Source organism: Phoca vitulina, unplaced genomic scaffold (genome assembly GCF_004348235.1).
Source record: "Phoca vitulina isolate PV1807 unplaced genomic scaffold, GSC_HSeal_1.0 scaffold21, whole genome shotgun sequence".
In the NCBI taxonomy this organism is placed as follows: Eukaryota; Metazoa; Chordata; class Mammalia; order Carnivora; family Phocidae; genus Phoca; species Phoca vitulina.
In genome coordinates, this window is record NW_022589724.1 from 29,024,064 (window position 1) to 29,043,709 (window position 19,646).

The 19,646-nt window shown below is 52.7% G+C and overlaps 1 protein-coding gene across 1 annotated transcript in view; it reads right to left on the bottom strand.

The window, feature by feature from the left end:
• Positions 1 to 1,155: 1,155 nt before the first annotated feature.
• Positions 1,156 to 19,646, bottom strand: part of MED27 (mediator complex subunit 27) — a 204,073-nt gene continuing 185,582 nt past the window's right edge. Inside the window, exons 7-8 of the mRNA XM_032418812.1 lie at positions 3,915 to 3,992; positions 1,156 to 1,702 (exon numbers count right to left, since the gene is read on the bottom strand). Of these exons, the coding sequence (XP_032274703.1) occupies positions 1,568 to 1,702; positions 3,915 to 3,992 (213 nt within the window). The 3' untranslated portion in view covers positions 1,156 to 1,567. The remainder of the gene's footprint in view (positions 1,703 to 3,914; positions 3,993 to 19,646) is intronic.

The window sequence follows — 19,646 nt, forward strand, 5'->3', positions numbered from 1 at the left end:
GAGACTCCGGCAGGAGAAGCTGCCAGCCTCCTTGGAATAGATGAAAGACGTTTCAGAGCAATGAAAGGCTGGTGTGACCGACTCCCGTGTCACACAGGATTCTCATGAAGGCTTGTGCCGTGGTTTAATGGGCAGCATGTTTTTCTTTCTTAGTGGTTCATGAAATAATGGTGCCTCTCATGAGTGATAATAGCTTGAATGTGACGACCGTGGTATTTAGTCTGGAATCACTGGCTGTACGGAAACGTTCTCGCTGCTTCTCATCACACCTCCCCAGACCGGGCACCGGACGCATGCCCATCTCCTGGAACAGGGGTTCTCACACTGGGGCCCACAGCAGAGTCCCTGGGGGGCTGGACCCCACTCCCAGGGCATCTTCTTTGGTTGGTTTTTAATCAGCCCCCACGATGCTCCTGCTGCTGGACCACACCTCAAGAGGCACGGTCCTATCCTTTAAGCCTGGTGGGGGTAGGTGGGGAGGGCCCAAGCCATACCAGAACCCAGGTAGGAACCACCCATTCTTTTGGACATCTCAAGAAGGCAGAGTCTCTCTGGCATCTTCATTGCAAAGAGAATATCTGAGGTGTAGGCTGGGCTGGGAAAGCTCTAGGAAACTCCCCCTTCCTTCGAGACCTTCACCAGGTCAATGCTTCTTCACATAAACAGGTTATGGCTTTCAGTGTTGGGGTCAAGGCTCTGCATGAACTCAGCAGACTGGGCTAGCATCTGTTCACAGTGATATTTAGGACAAAACATGGGACAAACAAGCCAGGTGTCCCTCTCATGCCTGCTTACATGTGTTCTAGCTGGTAACACAGGCAGATTCCTTTCCCTTTGGTACGTATGTGTGTTATTGCTTTAGCAGAAAGCAACATCTGTGTGCTTTTTTCCTCAAAAAGAACAATCCATTTTTCAAACTGCAAAAACGTCTTTGAAATGGAGTATTTGCCAACACTGTCCTCTCTCCTAAAAGCAAGAAGCAAGGAAATGTGTCCCCAGAAAGAACAATGTTTTAAACGAAGACATTACTAAGTGGTTTTTTTCTTCAAAAGGCCCAGACCTGCTCACATGTTCACTCAACTGAGTGTAGAAGGTGCTTTAAGAAACAGGAGACAAAGCCTTGTCCGGGGTACAAAAGGTTTACTGCTTATATAAAAAAAAAAATATAAGTTACAAAACGAAACAAAACACCCAGCGTGACAATATATATGAACATGGGCTCATTCAAACGATAATGGCTCGTGAAAATGACTTAGAACGCAGACCTAGGAGGATCAATTCACCAGCGTTGCTAACATACAAAGAAGAACATGCTGCTTAACTTTCTTATTCTGAGTTCTAAAAAGGTCTTCTCTGCCTTCCATAACCAGTTACAGTGTAGAATTAGTCCCATCAACACGAGATGGAATCTGCTCTGCAAGAGGCTCAGCCTTAACGTACGATATGCTTTAGGAACGGGCCGAGTGGCGGTATTGTGTCTGGGCGGGGAGGATAGGTCTGAGCCATCCGACTGAGGGCTTGTCTGGGAAGGTGCTGGATGGGGCCCGCAGGCCGGGCTGGGGCTGGGTCACTGACGGCAGGTGTCGTGGAAGGCTTCGAGGGTTCGGAAATCCCTCCACGTCGGGGGAAGGCCATCTTGTAGAAACTTCCCACAGCGCTGGCACGGGGCCTGGAACAGCTTTATGTAACTTCTTAACCAGGTCTAAAAAGAGAAGTGAGGAGAGAAATAAAAGAAATGGGATCCGGGTGCTTCCAATGTCATCCTTCCTGTCAAGCCTAATGATCTTGAGGCCAGAGAACTCAAGTTGGCTGTGACCCAAAAGATGGCCTGTGATTTCACCAGAGTGCTGCATGCAGAATCCACAAAGTCACAACGCTGCTGATTTTCACTTCTGGTGCTCCCCCAGCACCGCCCCCCCCCCCCCCCCCCCCCGAGGGAGTTTTAGATAGAATTCTGGTTCTCAGGAGCAGGAAGTGCTTCCGAAGGAGTGGCCATGCACAGTGCACAGCCTGGGGCTCAGGGCCACACAGAACCAAGTTTCACTCCTGTGTCCCGTGTCTCCTGAAGAGGCACAGTGATTCTCGCCTTGTTCGCTACCGAGGAGCGGGCACGGACACGTGTGGAGGAAGACTTCGCATCGATGACAATGTTCAAACTCTCCACTGAGGTCAACATGCCTTCTTTCTAATTTGATTTCAGAGGTCATCATTCACTGTCACAATGTAGCCCAACGCGCACCTGGGGGAGGGTGGGGACAACCTGGTGCCACCAAATAACATAATAAGCGGCAAATACACACTTGAGTGGTTCAGAGTGCAGAGTTCTCTCGGGCATCATACATAAGGATGAGACTCCCATAACTCAATTCTCAAACTCAAGGAGATTCGCTACCAAAAAAAAAAAAAAAAAAACCCAACAAAAAACCAACTCAAACCCCACAACAATAGGCAAGCAAGTTAAGCAAGTTCTCACTGTGACAGGGGCACTGAATCTCATCATTTAATGTCCTCCTGCATTACGTCAATAAGAGAAAATTGTTCCTTGAAGAGGTAGGTCGAGTTTATTGATACAAATACTTCTATCACATCACAGCTGCCTTCGTGGTGGCAGATTGTGGCCCATCGATACCGTCCCCCTTCCAAAGGCCAGGTGTTTGAGGTTTTGGCAATAAACTCGAGGAGGTCGATGGATCATTCAGCTAAACTATTTATCCTCCAGTGTTGATCAAATTCAGATCCTTCCCAAATCCCAGAGTCAGTTACCAAAGGGAAACTGGGCATGACAACATGTTAGGTTAAAAAGCAAGACTCTGTATCTGTCCAAAAAAGAAGAGCTTGCCGAAGACTGTCAGCTGACTCGTCCTCTCGACACAGGAGACAGCCCCTCATGCGCGGCTCTGCCGAGTGCCCGGGTTTGCTAGCTCGCCCTCCCCAGCGTGGTGAAGTGGATCAATAAGTCGGGTTTGCGTCTTCCAAGAAATGAACTGCAGGTTTTCTAAGAAGCTCACTTGCTGAGGCAAACCGTGACGGGATGAAGCGGATAAGCACTACTCCGCCTGGCTGTCAACACTGATTTGGACTTGCTAACAGGTAGGTCTTCTGAGTAGGTCTCTAACTGGCAGCCTTCCTAGCATGCGCTGAAAAGGGAGTTTTAGCCGCCGTGAAAGATGGCGCCTACCGAGGGGAGAGCATGAAGCCATGTCCGCATGATGCTGAACACACAGCTGCCAGTTCTGCCCGGCAGCATCTAGCAGAGCTGGCCGATGGCCCTGCTTAGGCCAAACGCTGGTCACGTGACAGACTTGGGCAGAGGTGTGCAGAGGAATCAGCCCTAGGGGCGGGCGGCAAGTCCTGACTTGCAGCGTTTGCTGATTTCGTGGTGCAAATATTCTGGTTCAATTTCAAGCTACCAATGGTTGAACAACCAGATCGCAAAATTCTCAACATGTAACAAGAGCTGGCAGGAGCGGACTCCAACACACCAGGGCAATGGCTGTCTGGCTGTTTTGGGGTCACTCCCCATCCCGAGCTCCAGCTCTGACAATGTACGTCTTGGGGGGGCACTGCAAGATCTGTCTTAGTCATTGCTACCTGCTCAGCGCCAAGCACAGGGCCTGGCATAGATTAGGAGCTCAATAAATATCTATTGACTAAATCAATGTGGGAAACTGTGTTGGGAGATCACTCCTGAAACCACCATTTGTTCAGCCTGACAGAAAACACCAGTTAATTAAGTGGGAAACGGTTTCTCATAAACCCCTTCCCGGTTTAAAGAAAGCATCAGTTCTACACTGGCCCATCTCCCACTGTGAGGCCCTAGCGGTCCAGAGATGGAACAGCAACCTTCTGAGCTGCCTGCTCACTTGGAGGAAGCCAAGGTTCTCGAAGGAGACTTGACTCTTAAGTCCACTTACCATGAAGGATCTGACCACGACGTCGGGCATCTGGGGCAGCTGATAGTGGAGCAGGGCAGTGGTGGCATGGTCCGTCACCTGGAACCAAGGATAATGACTGCAGTTAGAGGCCAGTCCAAACCAGCACAGAGAAAACTAAACCAATGCATTCCCTTTCTATGATAAACCAATCTGCTTCTGAATGCCTCTTGGGGGAAAGGGCATCTAAAATAAAATCTCAAGTACGAAAATTAGCAAAGTTGGGGAGCAGGGACAGGGGAAGAGGACTGTTGTAGGCAGAGAGGACGCCAAGTATTCAGGCCTGGAGGTAGGAGGAGTGAGTTCCAGCAACTGGAAACCCAGGCCAGGGGCAGCACCTGAGAGGAGGGGCATGGCCCGAGGCTGGCGGAGAGGGAAAGACCGGCAGACCACAGATGTTTTTTAGCCAAGTCACTGCAGGATAACACTGCATGGATGCAAAGAAGCTTTTCCACCTGTCCACATTCGACTTCATCTTCACACTGGAACAATGTCCCTGGCAGGGGAACTGATCTGCCTGCTTCCTGTAATTCTCATTCTATCTCACAATTTGTAGTCGTACGAGATTTTATGATTCTGTCACCCAGGATCTGGTCATTTCTGATGATCTTTCCCTTGGGTCTCACAGTTCCTATTACCCTTCGGAGAAGTCTTGCCACTCAAAGTGTGGTCTTCTCTCCCAAAGTTGTGGCCTATTTTCAGCATCCTGGTGGGCCACACCCACTGTCCCCAAACTCCAAGCGGAGGCTTCATCAGCGGGGCTGAGGGCACAGCTGCTTTAGGCCCTACTAGAGGCAACCGGTGACCAGACAGAATGCACACTGGCCTTAAGCCCCCAACTACTTAATCTCTCTAGGTCTCAATGTCCCTTCTGAAAAACAAGGGAGTAGTCTAAGATCCCTTGTAGTTCTGAAATTTGACACCTCGAATTGCTAATGCCTGCCATCAATTAGCAAATTAATAGATGATACCTAATTTGACAGCTGTGTTCAAACTCATGGTTTAGCTGACTGTCTTTACTAGGGATTCTTGTCATTATAAATGTGGTTAAAAAACAAAATGAAACAAACAAAAAAAACCCAGGTAAAATGATCAACTTGAGCAGGAGTAAACATGGGTCTACCTGGTATAGACCCCCCCAGTTTCTAGCTGTCCCCACACACCATGTGCGCCAACGGACGGGTGAAGCAGTCAGGTGGAAGGAACCTGGAGGGGCTGCTCCACGCTCCACATGGTAAGTTGCAAAGGATCCGGAAGTCAGTCTAGCTGTGCCCACACCCAAGGTCAGAGAGGCCACACCCCGAGAGAGTGAGGACACAGCGCCCTAGCTTACAGAACCTGAGCCTCACTTTCCCTAAATAAATGGCGGTGCATGTGAAGCACCTTCCTTCCAGCCAGGCTGCAGCCCTGCCTGTCTCCTCCCCCTTCTGCTCCTCTCGCCTCTGGACGAGCACTCTTTCCCTGCTGGACTTCTGTGGCCTGCCTGGTGGCTGGTGAACCCACAAGATGATTAGCTCTGTTGGGACAGGGATCAGGCCCATCTCGTTCATGCTACGTCCCTAAGGCCTAGAACATCACCCGGCATTTAGCAGGTGCTCAACACATATTTGTTGAATCAAGAAATAAACTTAAAAATGCCCACTCACTAAAGGCCACATACCAGGAACATCCGTACCGGCTTTCTTGAAAACACAGCTACAGGTTGCATATCCAACATTGCCGAGAAATTGTTACCCAAGTGACTTTCAAGATAAGTGGTACTTATCCTTTCAAGTGCAGACTGTTTTTATTTTAAGCATTTCTGACAGACAGCTTTCTAAAATGAGCAACGCTTTTTTTTTTTAAACAGTAGTAATGATAACTTGGCAAGACGCTGGGTGGTGATCGGTGGGGTGAAATTATGGCTACAGAACACAGCAAAGCAACCTGGGCCCCACGGCCCCTGAGCTTGGAGGCTGCTTCCTGCCCACCCAGACCCCCTGCTAAATAAAACCACCAGTGCAAGTGCCATTTCATGGGAAGTTTACAAAAGAAAGAGTTTCTGGAGAATTCTTTCTCCAGCCCCTGCTATTTATTTTGCAATGCTTCTAACAAGCCCTGCCCCACACATGAGTGCTGTCATAGCGGGGAAGCCAGGCTAGCTGCTTGCCGGTGGCCTGCTGTCCCCTAGCTGCGGGTGTGCTCCTTTCCCCAGATGTGGACAGCTCATCACTAGTCCCAGGAGTCCCCTGGGACGGGCCTAGATCCGTCCACTTCAGCAGCCTGAGCACTGTCCTGGGGCTGGATTCCCCGGTCACACTGGCCGCCCAGAGGCCACGGCCCAGGCTGGCCTGCTTTGTTTGGCTGCGTGTTTTCTTTGTAGAATTTTTAACAGGAAGCATTTTATGTGACCAACATATAAAAGCCAGCAGTAAACTGAAAGTTAACCTAGGTGGGTGTTCTCTCCTTTTCATTTTATAGAAGAGGAGATGGAGACTTCCAGAGGTTGGGCAGGTGGCTAGGTCACACAGCTGGGGAAGGGCAGTGGGTGTTTGAGCCCAGAGGCTGCAAGGCCCAAGCCGGGGACACCCCTCCCAACAGGAACCCCGGGCCGGCAACACAGGTTCTGAAAAAGGCACAGGCCCCAGGGGCCCAGGTATCGTCTGCCACACGTCCCAGCCCAGTGAAGTCCTTGGTGCACCAGAGGCCCGACGAGAAGCCCAGGTCAGGAGATGTGCAATGTGGCTGCTGGACAGCTGTTCGCTCGAGAGCGGAACAACTGAATGAACCAGAAAATGAACAGAACCTGAGCCTCACTTTCCTCCAGGTCCTCCAGATCCACCACAGCGCTGTTTTGGCCTCTGGCTCCCGGACAGGGCAGCTAATTAGTTTCTCTATTATTAGGTTGGCAATCTGGCCAAATTTAGCCACTTTTTCACAAGGTCCAGTATAAACTACTCCCTTAACTTGCCAAATGGTGGCAGTTTTTTCTCGTGCTGATATGATCATTTAATTTCCCCACTTTTCCATCACTAATGACAGACATCTTAATAGAAGGAAACAAAGCTGACAGATTTGTTATATTTTCTCTCCCTTCCTCACAAACTCCTCCACTCCTGGTTCTGGGGTTCCTGTGGCCAAACTCCAAAGCACCAGGCTTAGGCATGGCTGTAGAGTGTGGGGAAAATTCACCTACAATGATCTTCCCTTCTGTCAAAGCATTCTACCTTTGCGGTTTCCTTGTTTTACACTTTTCAATAACAAAGTTGCTTTTTTGTTTTGTTTTTTGCTCAGCATCTAAGATGTTAAAAAAGACAGGCCCGGGGCAACAAAAATATTTTGCTATTAACTAATTTAAATCTACTCTGTGCCAGCCCAGCCGAGGCTCGGGCCCCAATGTAATGGCCCCACCATAAGGTACAGCTCCTAAGACTCCCCTGGCAGATCAGAGCCACCCTGCCTGGCGGGGGAGGCTGAGGAAGGGCACTAATGCTCCTGGGAGGGGAGGCCATTCATCCCTCCAGTGAGTGAGTTAGGAAAGACTCTAAGAACAGATCAAAGTAGACCTAGAGCAAGGGAGGGAGGAGCAGACGAAGCAGACGAAGTAACAACAGACCAGCAAGACAGGGGACCCCGCAAAGAAGAGCAGAGGGCAAGTGACACCAGGTAACCAGCGAGGGTGGGAGAGTTCAGGCACAGAGGGACAGGGCCACTCAGAAAGCAGTGGGCAGGGGCGCCTGGCAGGCTCAGTCGGTAGAGCGTGCAACTCTTGATCGTGGGGTCGTGAGTTCGAGCCCCACACTAGGGGCAGAGCTTACTTAAAAACAAAAAAAACAAAAGCAGTGAGTAGACAGCCACACAGGGGCTTTTCACCTCCAGGCAAGGAGCACTGCTGACGCTCTGGCTCAGTCTGGGCTGCACGCCCCCTCCCAGCTCATGGCTGGAGGGTGACATTCCCATGGCCCATCACAGATCTGAGGGACTTCATCAGTCTCACTTTCAGCTTCCTCTTCCTCCTCTGCCAACCAGGGTTTACCGAAATTCTGTCCCCAGCTCAAATCAGCAGAGAAGGTCTTCATGCACCCAAACTGGCGGGGAACTAAGCTCTGAGGGAGAAAGGAATCTTTCAAGAGCCCTTGAAACAGCCGCCAGTCAACACACTGGTGAAGGAGATGCCAGTCAAAACAAGTCTCCCAAAGCTCCTCCACCATACTGTGTGCAAGGAGCTTCTGACGTCTTCAATCCGAGAGTGAGAGGGTGCTTGGGCGATCACGAGTTATGTTGGCCAAAGCCAAAGCAGAGCTGCCTGCGGTAGGAGCTGAAGCCCTGCATGAGGTGGTCTACACCACAAGGCTTGGCAGGAGTCGGGGCTTGTGAGCCAGACGGCGTGGGTCTGAGCGCTGTCTGTTACTTACGAGCCGCATGACCTTGGACAAGGATTCGATGTGCCAGTGCAGGGAAAGCACTTGAACGGCAGCACCCACCCCACTGTGGGTCTTCCGATCTTTCTCTCGCCTAATCCTTACGACCGCAGCGGGAGGGCGCTGTGATGAGCCCGTTTCTAAGAGAGGAAGGGGTCACGGGAGGTTAAGTGACCGGCCCACTCAAGCAGCTCCAGAGCAGCACAGCAGGAGCCTGGGCCTGGACAGAGGCCGCACACCCAGGCCACCCCCTCCCCAGAAGGGCATGGCCCCCAGGACTCTTAGGGAGGCAGGACTTGGGCTGGTCTCTTCACTTATGCCCCAGCCCTTGCCACTCACACAGCTCTCCCTCTGCCTCTTGCTCGCTATCACATCCCAGGCACCCAACCCAACGGGGCCTGACACAGGTGGGCCCTCAAGAGGGTCTCTGGGTGGAGTCTCCCTGCCATGGAGAATGAAGGGGGAGACAGGGCAAACAAGAGCCGGCAGCCTTCGGTCAGGGTGCACATATGTTAATTAAGGGAAACCCGAAGTACACTGCTTAAGAATAAACGGGGGTTGCAAAAGAGAGGGGGAATCCTCCGTTACATTTTGGCATGTCAAGTCCAAATTCTTTTTCCCACTGGTGGCCTCTGGCCAGCCGCGGGGCAGAGAAAACGGGGGCAGAGCCGGCAAGGCTACTTTGTGCTGAAGGTCAGCCCCACAGGGCCCGGGTTTCATGGCGACCACAAAGACTTTGTTCTTTATCCGTTGGGGAAGAACAAAGGACGGAGTGGTGACAAACGGAAAGGGTCAGTGAGACACAGGGAGGGGGCAAAAACTCTCGATATGCTATCATTCCCCAGCAGTTTACTCTTCTAAAGACAGAGTCTGTGGTCCAGATCTTCCTCGACTTACAACGGGGTTACATCCTGATAAACCCACCGTTAAGCTGAAAATGCATTTAACCTGGCCTACCTTACACGTGTTCTGAACACTTATACTCGCCTACAGCTGGGCAGAACCATCTGAGGCAAGATGACATAAAATGCAGAGTATCTTATGTAATGTACTGAATACTGTACCGAAAGTGACGCGCAGAAGGGTTGTCGGCGGAGGGGTTGGTCACCCTCATGAAGGCGGGGCTGACCGAGGGCCGCAGCTGCTGCCCAGCCTCACGAGAGAGCATCATACCACTCGCTCAGCGCTAGCTTGAGATAAATTCAAACTTCGAAGTACTGTTTCTACCGAATGTGTATTGCTTTCGCACCATTCGAAGGTCGAAAAATCCTAAGTTGAAAGACTGTAAGTCAGGGACCGGCTGTACTGCATTACTTGGTGGCCCAGGGCTTGTCCTCAGGGATTCCTGGGCTCGCCCAGGCTGTAGGCATCACCCTGCCTATGCGTGGGCCTCCAGGCCAGGGTGGAGAGCTGGCCGAGCAGCAGAGGCGAGGCGCACAGAAGTAAGGTGGTGCCGGGGGCACCGTCCCTCAGCTTCTAAAAGGGAATCCAGGCTGGGGGCCGGGATGTGTGTGGTCACAAAGCTCCCCAAGGTGACTGTGACGTCAGCAGCATTAGGGGCCCCAGAGGAATGGGCCGCTGTGGGCCACTGCCTGCTTCCCACCAGCAGGGCGAGGGCTGCGGCCAGGGGGCGCTGAGCCGGCCCTGGGCTCTGGCGGTCACGCCACGCTTCCTGCTGCGATGGGCTGATGGCGCGGAGCCAAGTGTTTGCCCGCACACAGCCCGTGAGGCCCGCGGCCGCCCCCACTGAGCCAGCAGAGCTGAGGCTTCTATTAAAAGTGTGTCCCACAAGATTAATAGGGAAAGTTAAGTACCCAAGTGTTTAGGAGTTGCTTATTTAAAAGAGAAGCCTGGTAGAGACCCAGATTCTGGCTTCCCTCCAGCTAATACCTGCTTCTACATACTCCGAAGAGAACATTCTCTCTGGCCTACATTAACATAACCAAAGGCAGCGTGCCAGGAAGGGTGATGTGGAGCTGTCAGGAGACAGGGTTCAGTCCAGGATTCATCACTAATTAGCTGGGTGACCTTGGCCGCATCACTCTCCCGGCTGGCCCTGGTAAAGGAGCATGAGGCTGGGATCACTGGCACCCCTGGGTTTAGGTTTTCAGTGGATGCTGCTGCAGGGCCTGGCTGCACACCCTGAGGGTACATCTGTGCGGAGCTCCACCCTCAGGCCAACCAGCTGTGACATTAAAGCCCTTCGTTCTAATAAAAAGGATGAGCCGATCTGCCCCACTCCAGGAACCCACCCGCTGCTCTGATGTGACCTTCTATCGCCCCACCTAGTTCTCAGCTTCTGGGCCAGTTACAAAGAGCTTGGAGAACCCAGCTCAGAACCAGGGAGACTGTCAGAGCAGCACGGCTCTTGGTGCTAGAAGCCTCTTCCCATCTTGATGGGCTTCAAAGAGACTTTGGAGCACAAACCAAACATTTGCCACTTGGTCGTACACATGCTGCAAGTCAAAGAATAAAAATGAACTTTCATTCACTGGATATACTTGAGTGCTCCGTAAGGAGATGAGCCCAAGAGTTTGGGGTCTCTACTCAGGGTTCTGCCAAGGACAGACCCATCCTTAAGGAGAGGGGCACTGGGAATGTCTCAGAATGAGAACATTCTGTGTGGGTCCAGGAGTCAAAGATGTGAACCTCATGTGTTAAATGTTTAAAGAGACCGTAATCCCTGCCAGCAACACTGCTCCGAGGAGAAGCCCTTGCTTTACAAAGAATATTTAAAACAGTCCCAGGAGTACTCATTCCATGAAAAGAGAAGCCATCAGTATTTCAAAATGGGAATGCTATGAAGTCACTCCTGAAAGTGCTGGGGGCGATGGGGAACGGAGCAGGGACGCACTTCTAAAACCGGGAGAAAAGTACAGTAGAGCGGAGGCAGGTGGTTTCATTTTTATTATGCGGCCCAAGTCTCTCATCTGCACCCTGGATTTGTATGCTGCGGGTTCACCAGGCCTGGAGGCCTGAGGAAGAAGCACTGCAGTTCGGGGGGACTGGGGATTACTCAGACAAGATCAATACTTCTCTCTCTGCTCGATGGAGGGGCCATCGGCTGGGCTTTGAAGGGCTTCTAACTGTCCCCTGGAGCCTGGGCACTGCCGGGGGTGAGAGCAGAGGCAGGGCTGTCCGGGTGGGAACTGGACAGATGAAGATGGACCCTGCTGCTCCATCTTGCTGGAAAAGTGGCCACAGTTTTGAGATCAAGCTCTGAGAAGGGTGAGACCTTGTCTATAAAGTACTGAACACAGCCTGTGGCACATGCCAGGGCTGCCATAAAGGAGTTTTTGGTTTGGTTTGGGGGTTTCACTCCAATCTCTTTAAAGTTGCAGCCAAGATGCCACGGACACCCTGAAGGGAAGCCCCCGAACTCCCCGGATCTGAGTGCAGGCTGGTGGCTGATGGCCTCCAGAGGCAAAACAACGACAACCCGCCCCGCCACCCCACCCCCTGGAACCTGAAAACACCATGGAAAAGGGTGTGAGGGCCTCAATGAGCTGGGTCCCAGCTTTGTCTCTCCCCAGCCCCATGACACGCTCCCACACCGCCAGCCGCTCCAAGGGTTCCTCCTCCCAAACCTGCCTTCCCGACTACTCTGAGCTCAAGCTTGGGATGCTCCTCCCTGAAGCCCTCCTGCCCCTTGGCCCGTAGCCCCAGCAGCACTTGTGCACAGCCCAGCCCTGCGCTCGCCTGACCGTGACCGGGAGCCCGGCCTCGCCCCAGGCTGTGCCCTCCGTGAGGACGAGGCCACGCTGGGCTCGTGTACCCTCCGGGGGCCCAGCTCAGGGCATCCACGGGAGGAGAGTGCTCAAAAAGGTGGCGCTGCACTGTGCCACGCACCTGACGGGGCCCTGAGTGAACGCGAGAGAAGGCGGGACTCTACTGATTTACCTTTGGCCAGGGGCGTTAGGGGAGCAGATCGAAAGGGGGTTTGGGAGTGGGAAAAGCTGAGGTCGTGGGGCACGGCGGGGAGGAGGGCCTGGGTGAACAGGGAAACCCCCGAGTGGCCACAAGGGAACTCTCCAGAGTCCCGACCAGCCTCATTCTGCCAAAGCCCTTGTGCGGGGCTGAGAGGAGCTGCACACAAAAGGTCCTTGACATTTCCCAGGATTAAGGAATTAAAGCTCTTCATTTAGATGAACGAAAAAAAGTTCAATGCTTTCCAGATGGTAAAATGCCAGATTCTGTTGCTGGCTGCCAGCAAAGTCCAAGCCCCAAAGATACCTGAACTGTTCTGTACCCGCTTGGTGTGATGTTATTTTCTGCGGCAACAGCCTTGCAGTTAGAGAAACACATCCGGAGACATCTGGGCTCCCAAGAAAATCCAGACCATCCCCCCTACTTCCCTACCAAAGCCGAGGCAGCTGCAGGGGAGAGAACCCGGTGTGCAGAGCCGGGAGGGCGCCCCGCCCGCGAGGCGGCCTTGTGCGCGGGCACTGCCGGGCGGGCCGAACACATCGCTCTCGGGCGCCTTCTGGGGATCACCAGAGGTGCCACGGGCCCTCTCGGGACACGAGGGAACGTTCCGGGTCCTGAGACTGTGATTCCGTGTCAGCACGTCAGGGCACTGCTGGGGGGTTGTCATTCCAGGTGCCTTGTTCCCTGTGTAGCTCACGGGAGACCCTCTGCCTGGAGAAAGAGGAACACGGTGGTTGCTTCGGTGGGAGTGTGTGGGGCTGTCACGGCAGATCCCCTTACGTAAAGCGGGCCGTGGATTCTGAGTTCCGTGGCCTTCCCCTGACCCCGGAACAGCGGCTGTCATGCACTGAGCACTTCCTCTGGACACAACCACAGTGCCCAGCACTCCACACGGAATCCTCACAGCACGCACCCCACGAGGTAGGTTCTACTACTGCCCCTTTTTGTGGCCAAGGGACCTGAAGCCCGGAGAGAGGCTACATCCCCAGCTGGCCAGTCCACACGGCAGAGCTGGATGCACATCCAGGCCCGTCTGACTCCAGAACCCGAGGCCTCACATCTGTGTCCACTGTGAAGAGACCATGAAGAGGCAACAGTGAAGACATGAGAAGATGTGAGCAGTGGTCATCAAGGCGAGAGACTGGCGGGAGGAGGACAGCTTCCTAGAGAGGAGAGTGCTCACTGCCAACAAGCACTTGAGAGAAACTGGGTGTGCCACGGACTGGAATGCCTGTGGACTCAACCTCACCCCATTTCTGTGAGGCAGGGACTCGTATGATGTCCATTTTACATATGGGGAGACTGAGGCAAGTTAGACCACACAGGGAGCAGTGGTCAGTAGGGGACTGAACACACGGCAGAATGGCTCTCAGCCACTGCCTCTCCCAGGAAAGGTCACTGTGGGCAAGTGGGCCAGGGCCTGAGAAAGGGGGGCAGGCTCGGTGCCGGAAAGCTGCCTTGCAGCGTGAGGTAGCCTGCTGGGCTGTGGGAATGGGGACTGGGCAATGGTGGGCGGCCAGGCTTCCCAGAAGCCGTTGCTGGATTCTGACCTGGGGTATCCCGAGGCTTGTGTGATCCCTTAGGAAGAAACGAGCTCCAGAATCGAGACTGACTCCTCTGGGACTCTTCTAATGGCACAGAGCCATGAACCAGCAGGATGGGCCCGGGCTTTCCTGCTCCACTCTAACCGTGAAACTGAGTACCTGTGAGGACCTGAACAAGGCTCTTGGTCATTACCATGCTCAGGGGTGGTGGAGGGAGCCTTGCGGATGGAAGGTATTGGGGTATCATAAGGGTAAAATCCATTATCCAATCTATTCTGGGTTTAGAAGCTTGTGAATATTCAAGCCTGCCCCTGAAGAGAAAAGGTGGTGATAAAAGGCAGTAGGGGGAGTGGAATGACCCCTCCCAGCCATTCTCAGCACCCACGGCCCCTGGGGCTGACACTCCACAATATCCACTCCCATTTTCCTTCTGTTTATCCAACCTGGTCAATCCAGCCCAGCTGTCAGCTTAGGAAAAGCCGCCCCTGGAGATGACCCTGGGATTGTCTGCCACCTCTCCTTCCCTGAAGTGCGTCGACAGCTTGATGATACTGGGTTCCAGCGGGCCTTGCTCCCTCACTGTCCCTTGTCTGGAGTCTGCCCACTTGCCCTCACACTGGTGAGAGGGGTGCCCGCGGTTTTCTCTGTCTGGGAGCACCAAGACACACTTACGAGGCAGCCATGGGATGCACGGAAACACAGCGCCAAGTGCCACCATATCTGGTCTAAAAAGGTAAGGTCTCCTCCTTGAGAAGTTAACCAGGATTTAAGAGAAAAGGGCACTGTCAGAGTGATGGGATCCGGAAAAAGGAGAGGTCCCTTCTACAACACAGAAGAGACCCCTTTTTGGAGGCTGCAGAACCCTTGTAGGCGTGGGGGCCTCTGCCGACGGCCTCACCTAATCAGGACACCGAGCGAGGGCAAGGATGGAGACGTGGCACCAGGGCTTCGAGATCTGGCCACAGCTGTAGGCGCTTCCAGGTCTTCGTGGCATTTCAAGGGGGCTTTCGGAAAGGAACGTAAATGAGCCGGTAGGAAGAAATTTTAGATATTACAGAGGAGACTGAAATGACTGTTTATTGAGCTGCTTCGGCGATGTGCGATGCTGCAGCAGGTACACACGCTCCGGTGAGACAGGCCACACGGCCTCCTTCAGAAGAGCTAGTCTCGTCCTCTGGGAGCCATAGTCCTTGGGATGGCTCCCCTTCCTGGGACCTGGGATTAGTGACAAGTGAGGTTTATCACGTACCACTTGGGCAGGCACTCAACTTGTGGGAGGTATTCAGTGGATCCCAAATTTCAGAGCAGTGACTCTTCTCCGGACGACTCCGTCTCTTGTGTGGAAACGGCCCGGGTGGCCACTCAGTTGACACCCCCTAACAAAGTCTGTGCGAGGCCGAGGCCGGGTCTTTGTGTCTGAGTATGAATGAGTGAGGGGATGTCTGAGGAAGCGGATACTCTCCGCCACTGGACAACCCACCCGTCTGCAGCGAAGTTCTGATGGCACAGCCCCGAGAGAGCCGCTCTTCCCTCCGAAGCCTCTGGAACAACAGCTGTGGGCTCTGAGCCGGACGTGCATGGGCGACGACTCTTGTGCTTCCCTCCAAGTGGCAACGCTCTGGAGGATGTGCCGGTCCCTCTGGTACTGCCTCTCCCATCACAGCTGCCCGTCTGCGGCCGCACACACGTCCCACCTCTTTCCTCAGCCTCCCTGCCAAGACTTAACGCAGTGAGTAGCTGCAGATTTGCTCTCACTCTCCCTAAGTTGCTGGATGAAAATGCACAGTGTTTTGAAATGAGGAGGTTAAAGATCAAAACAGCGACTGCCCCTGCAGAGTTTAAATGTCAGAAAAATATGAACACGCCTGAAACCTTCCTGGCCCTTTGTGCTTCTGCCCTTTCAGATGGCCCCCCTATTTCTAAGTCCCATTCTCTGAGCCTGCTCTGCTGGAGACACGCTGGCTATAAAAAGCCTCTTCGCCCTAGGACGAAGTGCACCGAGCCTCTGGGGCACCACAGTAAATGACGGGAACCTGTCGGCAGCCACGGCCCCACAGCAAGCTGTCCCCGGCCCTCCACCGCTTCCCTGCGCCAGGGTAAGGGGTCTAATGAGGAAGAGGGAAAGGGCTTACTGACAGTCCCCGCTGCAGACAAAAGGCAGGCCACATCTCGTTTCATGGGGTAGGATCTGCGACAGGACCTCGTGAGCTTGTCTTTTAACCCAGGGAGTCCCGCGTGCACGACCTGAGGAGAATGTGACAGGTGTGCACTTCCATTCTCTTAGCTCCTGACGTTCTTTTCCAGGAATGAAAAGGCAAGCAGAAGCTCGGGTGGGCTCTGTGAGGCAGCCCTCCTCCCACCAGCTTGCTTTGTCACAGTGAGGGAAAAGAGCTGGGAGGGGTCCCACCTTCCCAGCAGGCCTCTCTCCGCGGCTGCTACCGCTGTGCTTGTGGGCAGGGAAACACACACAGTCCGCAGTAACTGCGACCACATAATGAACGCCAAAGAAAGGAAGTCCTGGGGTTCTACACCAGAGCAATGCCGGGAGAGCGTTCCTCCAACCGTACGGGGAGGGCCGGTGCCGGCGGCCCAGGACTCCCGTCTCTGATTGCCATGGTGAGCACATTCGGGAACTGTGTTCGGCTGGAGAGATCGCTTCTTACCGATGACCAAGGATCCTCCCTGACCATGTCACTGTGGTCTGAAAATGCACTTCCCTCCTGTTTCAGGTTGAACCTTTCAGACAATGCAGACAACGGGGCCTCCCCTTCCCAGTCTCCGTGCACGGGGTGTGAGCAGACCGACAGGCAGGAGGGAATGTTTACCACAGTGCTCTCAGTGTCTTTGTGGGGAACGCTACCAGTAACATCCATCAGGACACCCAAAATTTAAGTGGGTGGACAAGAAGCAAATAGGATTCTGAGAAAAAGCTGAGACTAAAAAGCAGAGTTTAGAAATGCTGCCCTCTAATCCTTCTCTTTTGGCATTTTGAGTTGGAGATGCTGCCCACTGTCCCATAAATCGTACCAGGCTTCCGGAGTCTGCAATAGACAAGTGGTCCCAGCTTTGTTTTCATTGTGTGGTCTGTCCTCTGTCCACCAATGCGGCCTGAGACTAACAGAAAAATAAGCACCAGACCGTCCTGCCTCTTTGTGAGGCCACCCTATGTGTCCTCCATCCTGCCCACCTGCGTCTTCCGCAAGCACATGACTTTTTCTTTAAACAAAATACCCAACCCCCTCCGTGTGATGATTAGCTGAAAGCTTTACTGATAAAAGATGGAAGTTTAATTCTGTACTACATTATTTTCCAATATATTCTTTACTTTGGCAGCAAAAAGACAATGTTTTAGTAGGGAAGACAGAAGTCTCCTTAATCCACTGACTCTTACCTGCCCCTGGAACAGGAAAAGGACTTCATTACGTGTAGTTAGTTGTAATCAGAGAGCACTTCTGTCCCCAAACTGTGGTTCTTTAATTGAGTACAGGTCGGTATCAGGTCAAGTCCATTTAGTTAAAAATAGGTGAAGGTAGGGATGATGAAGGGTTTCCAGAAAGGGCTCTGCCCACACACAGACAACATGCCATTCAGCAGGTGAGGTAAAATCTCCATCCCTACAAACGCACCCGCTCTCACTGCTTCAGACCCACCACACAGACTGCGAGGGAGGAACTGGCCGGTGCGCCCACGTCTCTCCGACTAGACTAATGTCAGATTTTAAACGCTGCTTCAGCGTGTGTTTGTAGTTTTAAACAAATACAAAGAGCACTTGGCAGGTTATTTTTAGGGGTAGAATAAAAATATAGCGCTGTCTCTCCACATCTATGCTTCACCAAATCTGTGTTTCACACATTTTATGACTTCCCAATAAACTTTCTGCTTGCATTCAAAAATACTTAATACTACACAGAACATTAAAAAAAGTACCTGTGCAAAGGCAAGCATGTGCAAGCCCCTCCCTCACAAAGGGTATTTGAATGGAAATCGGACCATTGTTAAAAGACCAGTGAGGGTCTGCAATGCTCACGGCTCCCCGAAGCCACGGCCTTTGTGGGGCCGGAACGAGGTAGCTCATGGCACTACCACAGAGGACACAGAGATAAACCCGGCAAAAAACCCAAAACTGCTTTAATGTTTCTCACTATTAAAGTGAAATACGATGCAGATAATGACCAGTGTTCTTTCTCTTAGAACGCTTTTCCACCAGCTGCTGGGGAAAAACACGACAAAAGCAGCCAGCGTGGACAGAGCTATTGGCATTCAAGGCTGAGACTTCAGGCATGCGGAGCAAGTAGATGCCTCAGGTGTGGTCACTCAGATGAGAAGGCTAAGATTCAAATATAGCTGCCTGTCCTAAAGCCTACCTATGACCACACACACCTTCCCTTCAGGCTCTGGACCGATTTTCTCTACTATGCTTCTCGCTAACTCAGCTGGGTAGAGGAGTGTTAGAAGAGTCAAGATGATGATTTTCTTTTTAAGGTAAACTTAATTTTGGACTGGAAAGGTTGCCAAGATGGTACACACAGCTCCCATGTACCCCCTGCCCAGTTTCCCCCACTGCTGACACCTGTCATGACCCAGCTCCTTCAGCACAGCTGAGAAACCAACACTGGTTACTTATTAGTGACTAAGCTCACTTTCTCATTAATCTCTCTGTTTCAGGATCGAACCCAGGATAGCATGTTGTATTTAACTGTGATCAGATTGTGGAATTTTAATGCTTTCGCAGGCTCTCTAAATGTGTGGCATTGGGCCTCAGACTCCTCTCCTAGCCGTATGCACCCGTCCTTGGCCTAGCCTTTCATGCAGAAGGTCCGGGGAACAATGTGAAGTGATGTAGTAAACACCATTAGAGAGCTGGTCCATTATGCTGCTTTGATACACGAGCCCTATGCTCACTGCTTAATGCGGACGGCGTTTCCTTTTGGGGTGATGAAAAGGTTTTGGAACTAGATGGGGGGATACTCCACAACACCATTAAAGTCACGGAATTGTGTTATATGAATTTCCCCTCAATTAAAAAAAAAAGTTCCATGCTTTCGCTCTCAGCTACCTGGCATCCCTCAGACATAACTATTACTCAAGTGGAAACGATCTGGGCTCAGCTTTCAAAATCATGTCCCTCCTCCGCACCAAATAAATCCGAATTCTGTCCCTGGACCTAGAGGCCCCTGCCCACCGGCGGCTCTGCCCCCGTCCCCCACAGCACTCCCTCCCGGCCCACTGCACGCTCTGATCACACAGGCTTCCGACGGCTCTTAGGATGAGTGCTCCTCAGCATGAGCTTGGTGGGCTGCTACTGCCATGCCTGGGAATCTCCTCCCGCGGCTTTTCAAGTGACCGGTTCCTTCTCATGAGCGGCCCGTCTCGGTTTAGGTCTTGCCCCACAAAGGCCTCCTGTGACTGCCCCAACGTGAGAGGCCCCTCCTGATGTTCTTGACTGTAGCCCCCTGGTTAACACCCTGGAGTTACCTTCCTTCCTTCTTGTGCCTCCTTGTCTGTCTGGTTTTCCCTCGTATTCCTAGCACCTAGCAGAGTGCCTGGCTCATGCTATTGAGCTGGATGGGGCACCGAATGAAATTACAAGCAACTCCACCGTGTGCTGCTGGACGAAAGCAGAGACAGAGGTGGGATGAGAGCAGACGAAAGCAGCTGGCCTCCTGCAGGGGCTGCTACAGGGTGGTGGGAGCCCTCGTAAGCTCCAGGTGCTGAGCTGCTCTGGGGAAGGGCCCCTTCTACCATCGGAAACCGGGAAAGGATTTCCTCTAGTCACATTTCTTCTGACAGCTCCCACAAATAGCATTTCACGAGGAAGCCTGACATCAGAAAAAGAGGTGACC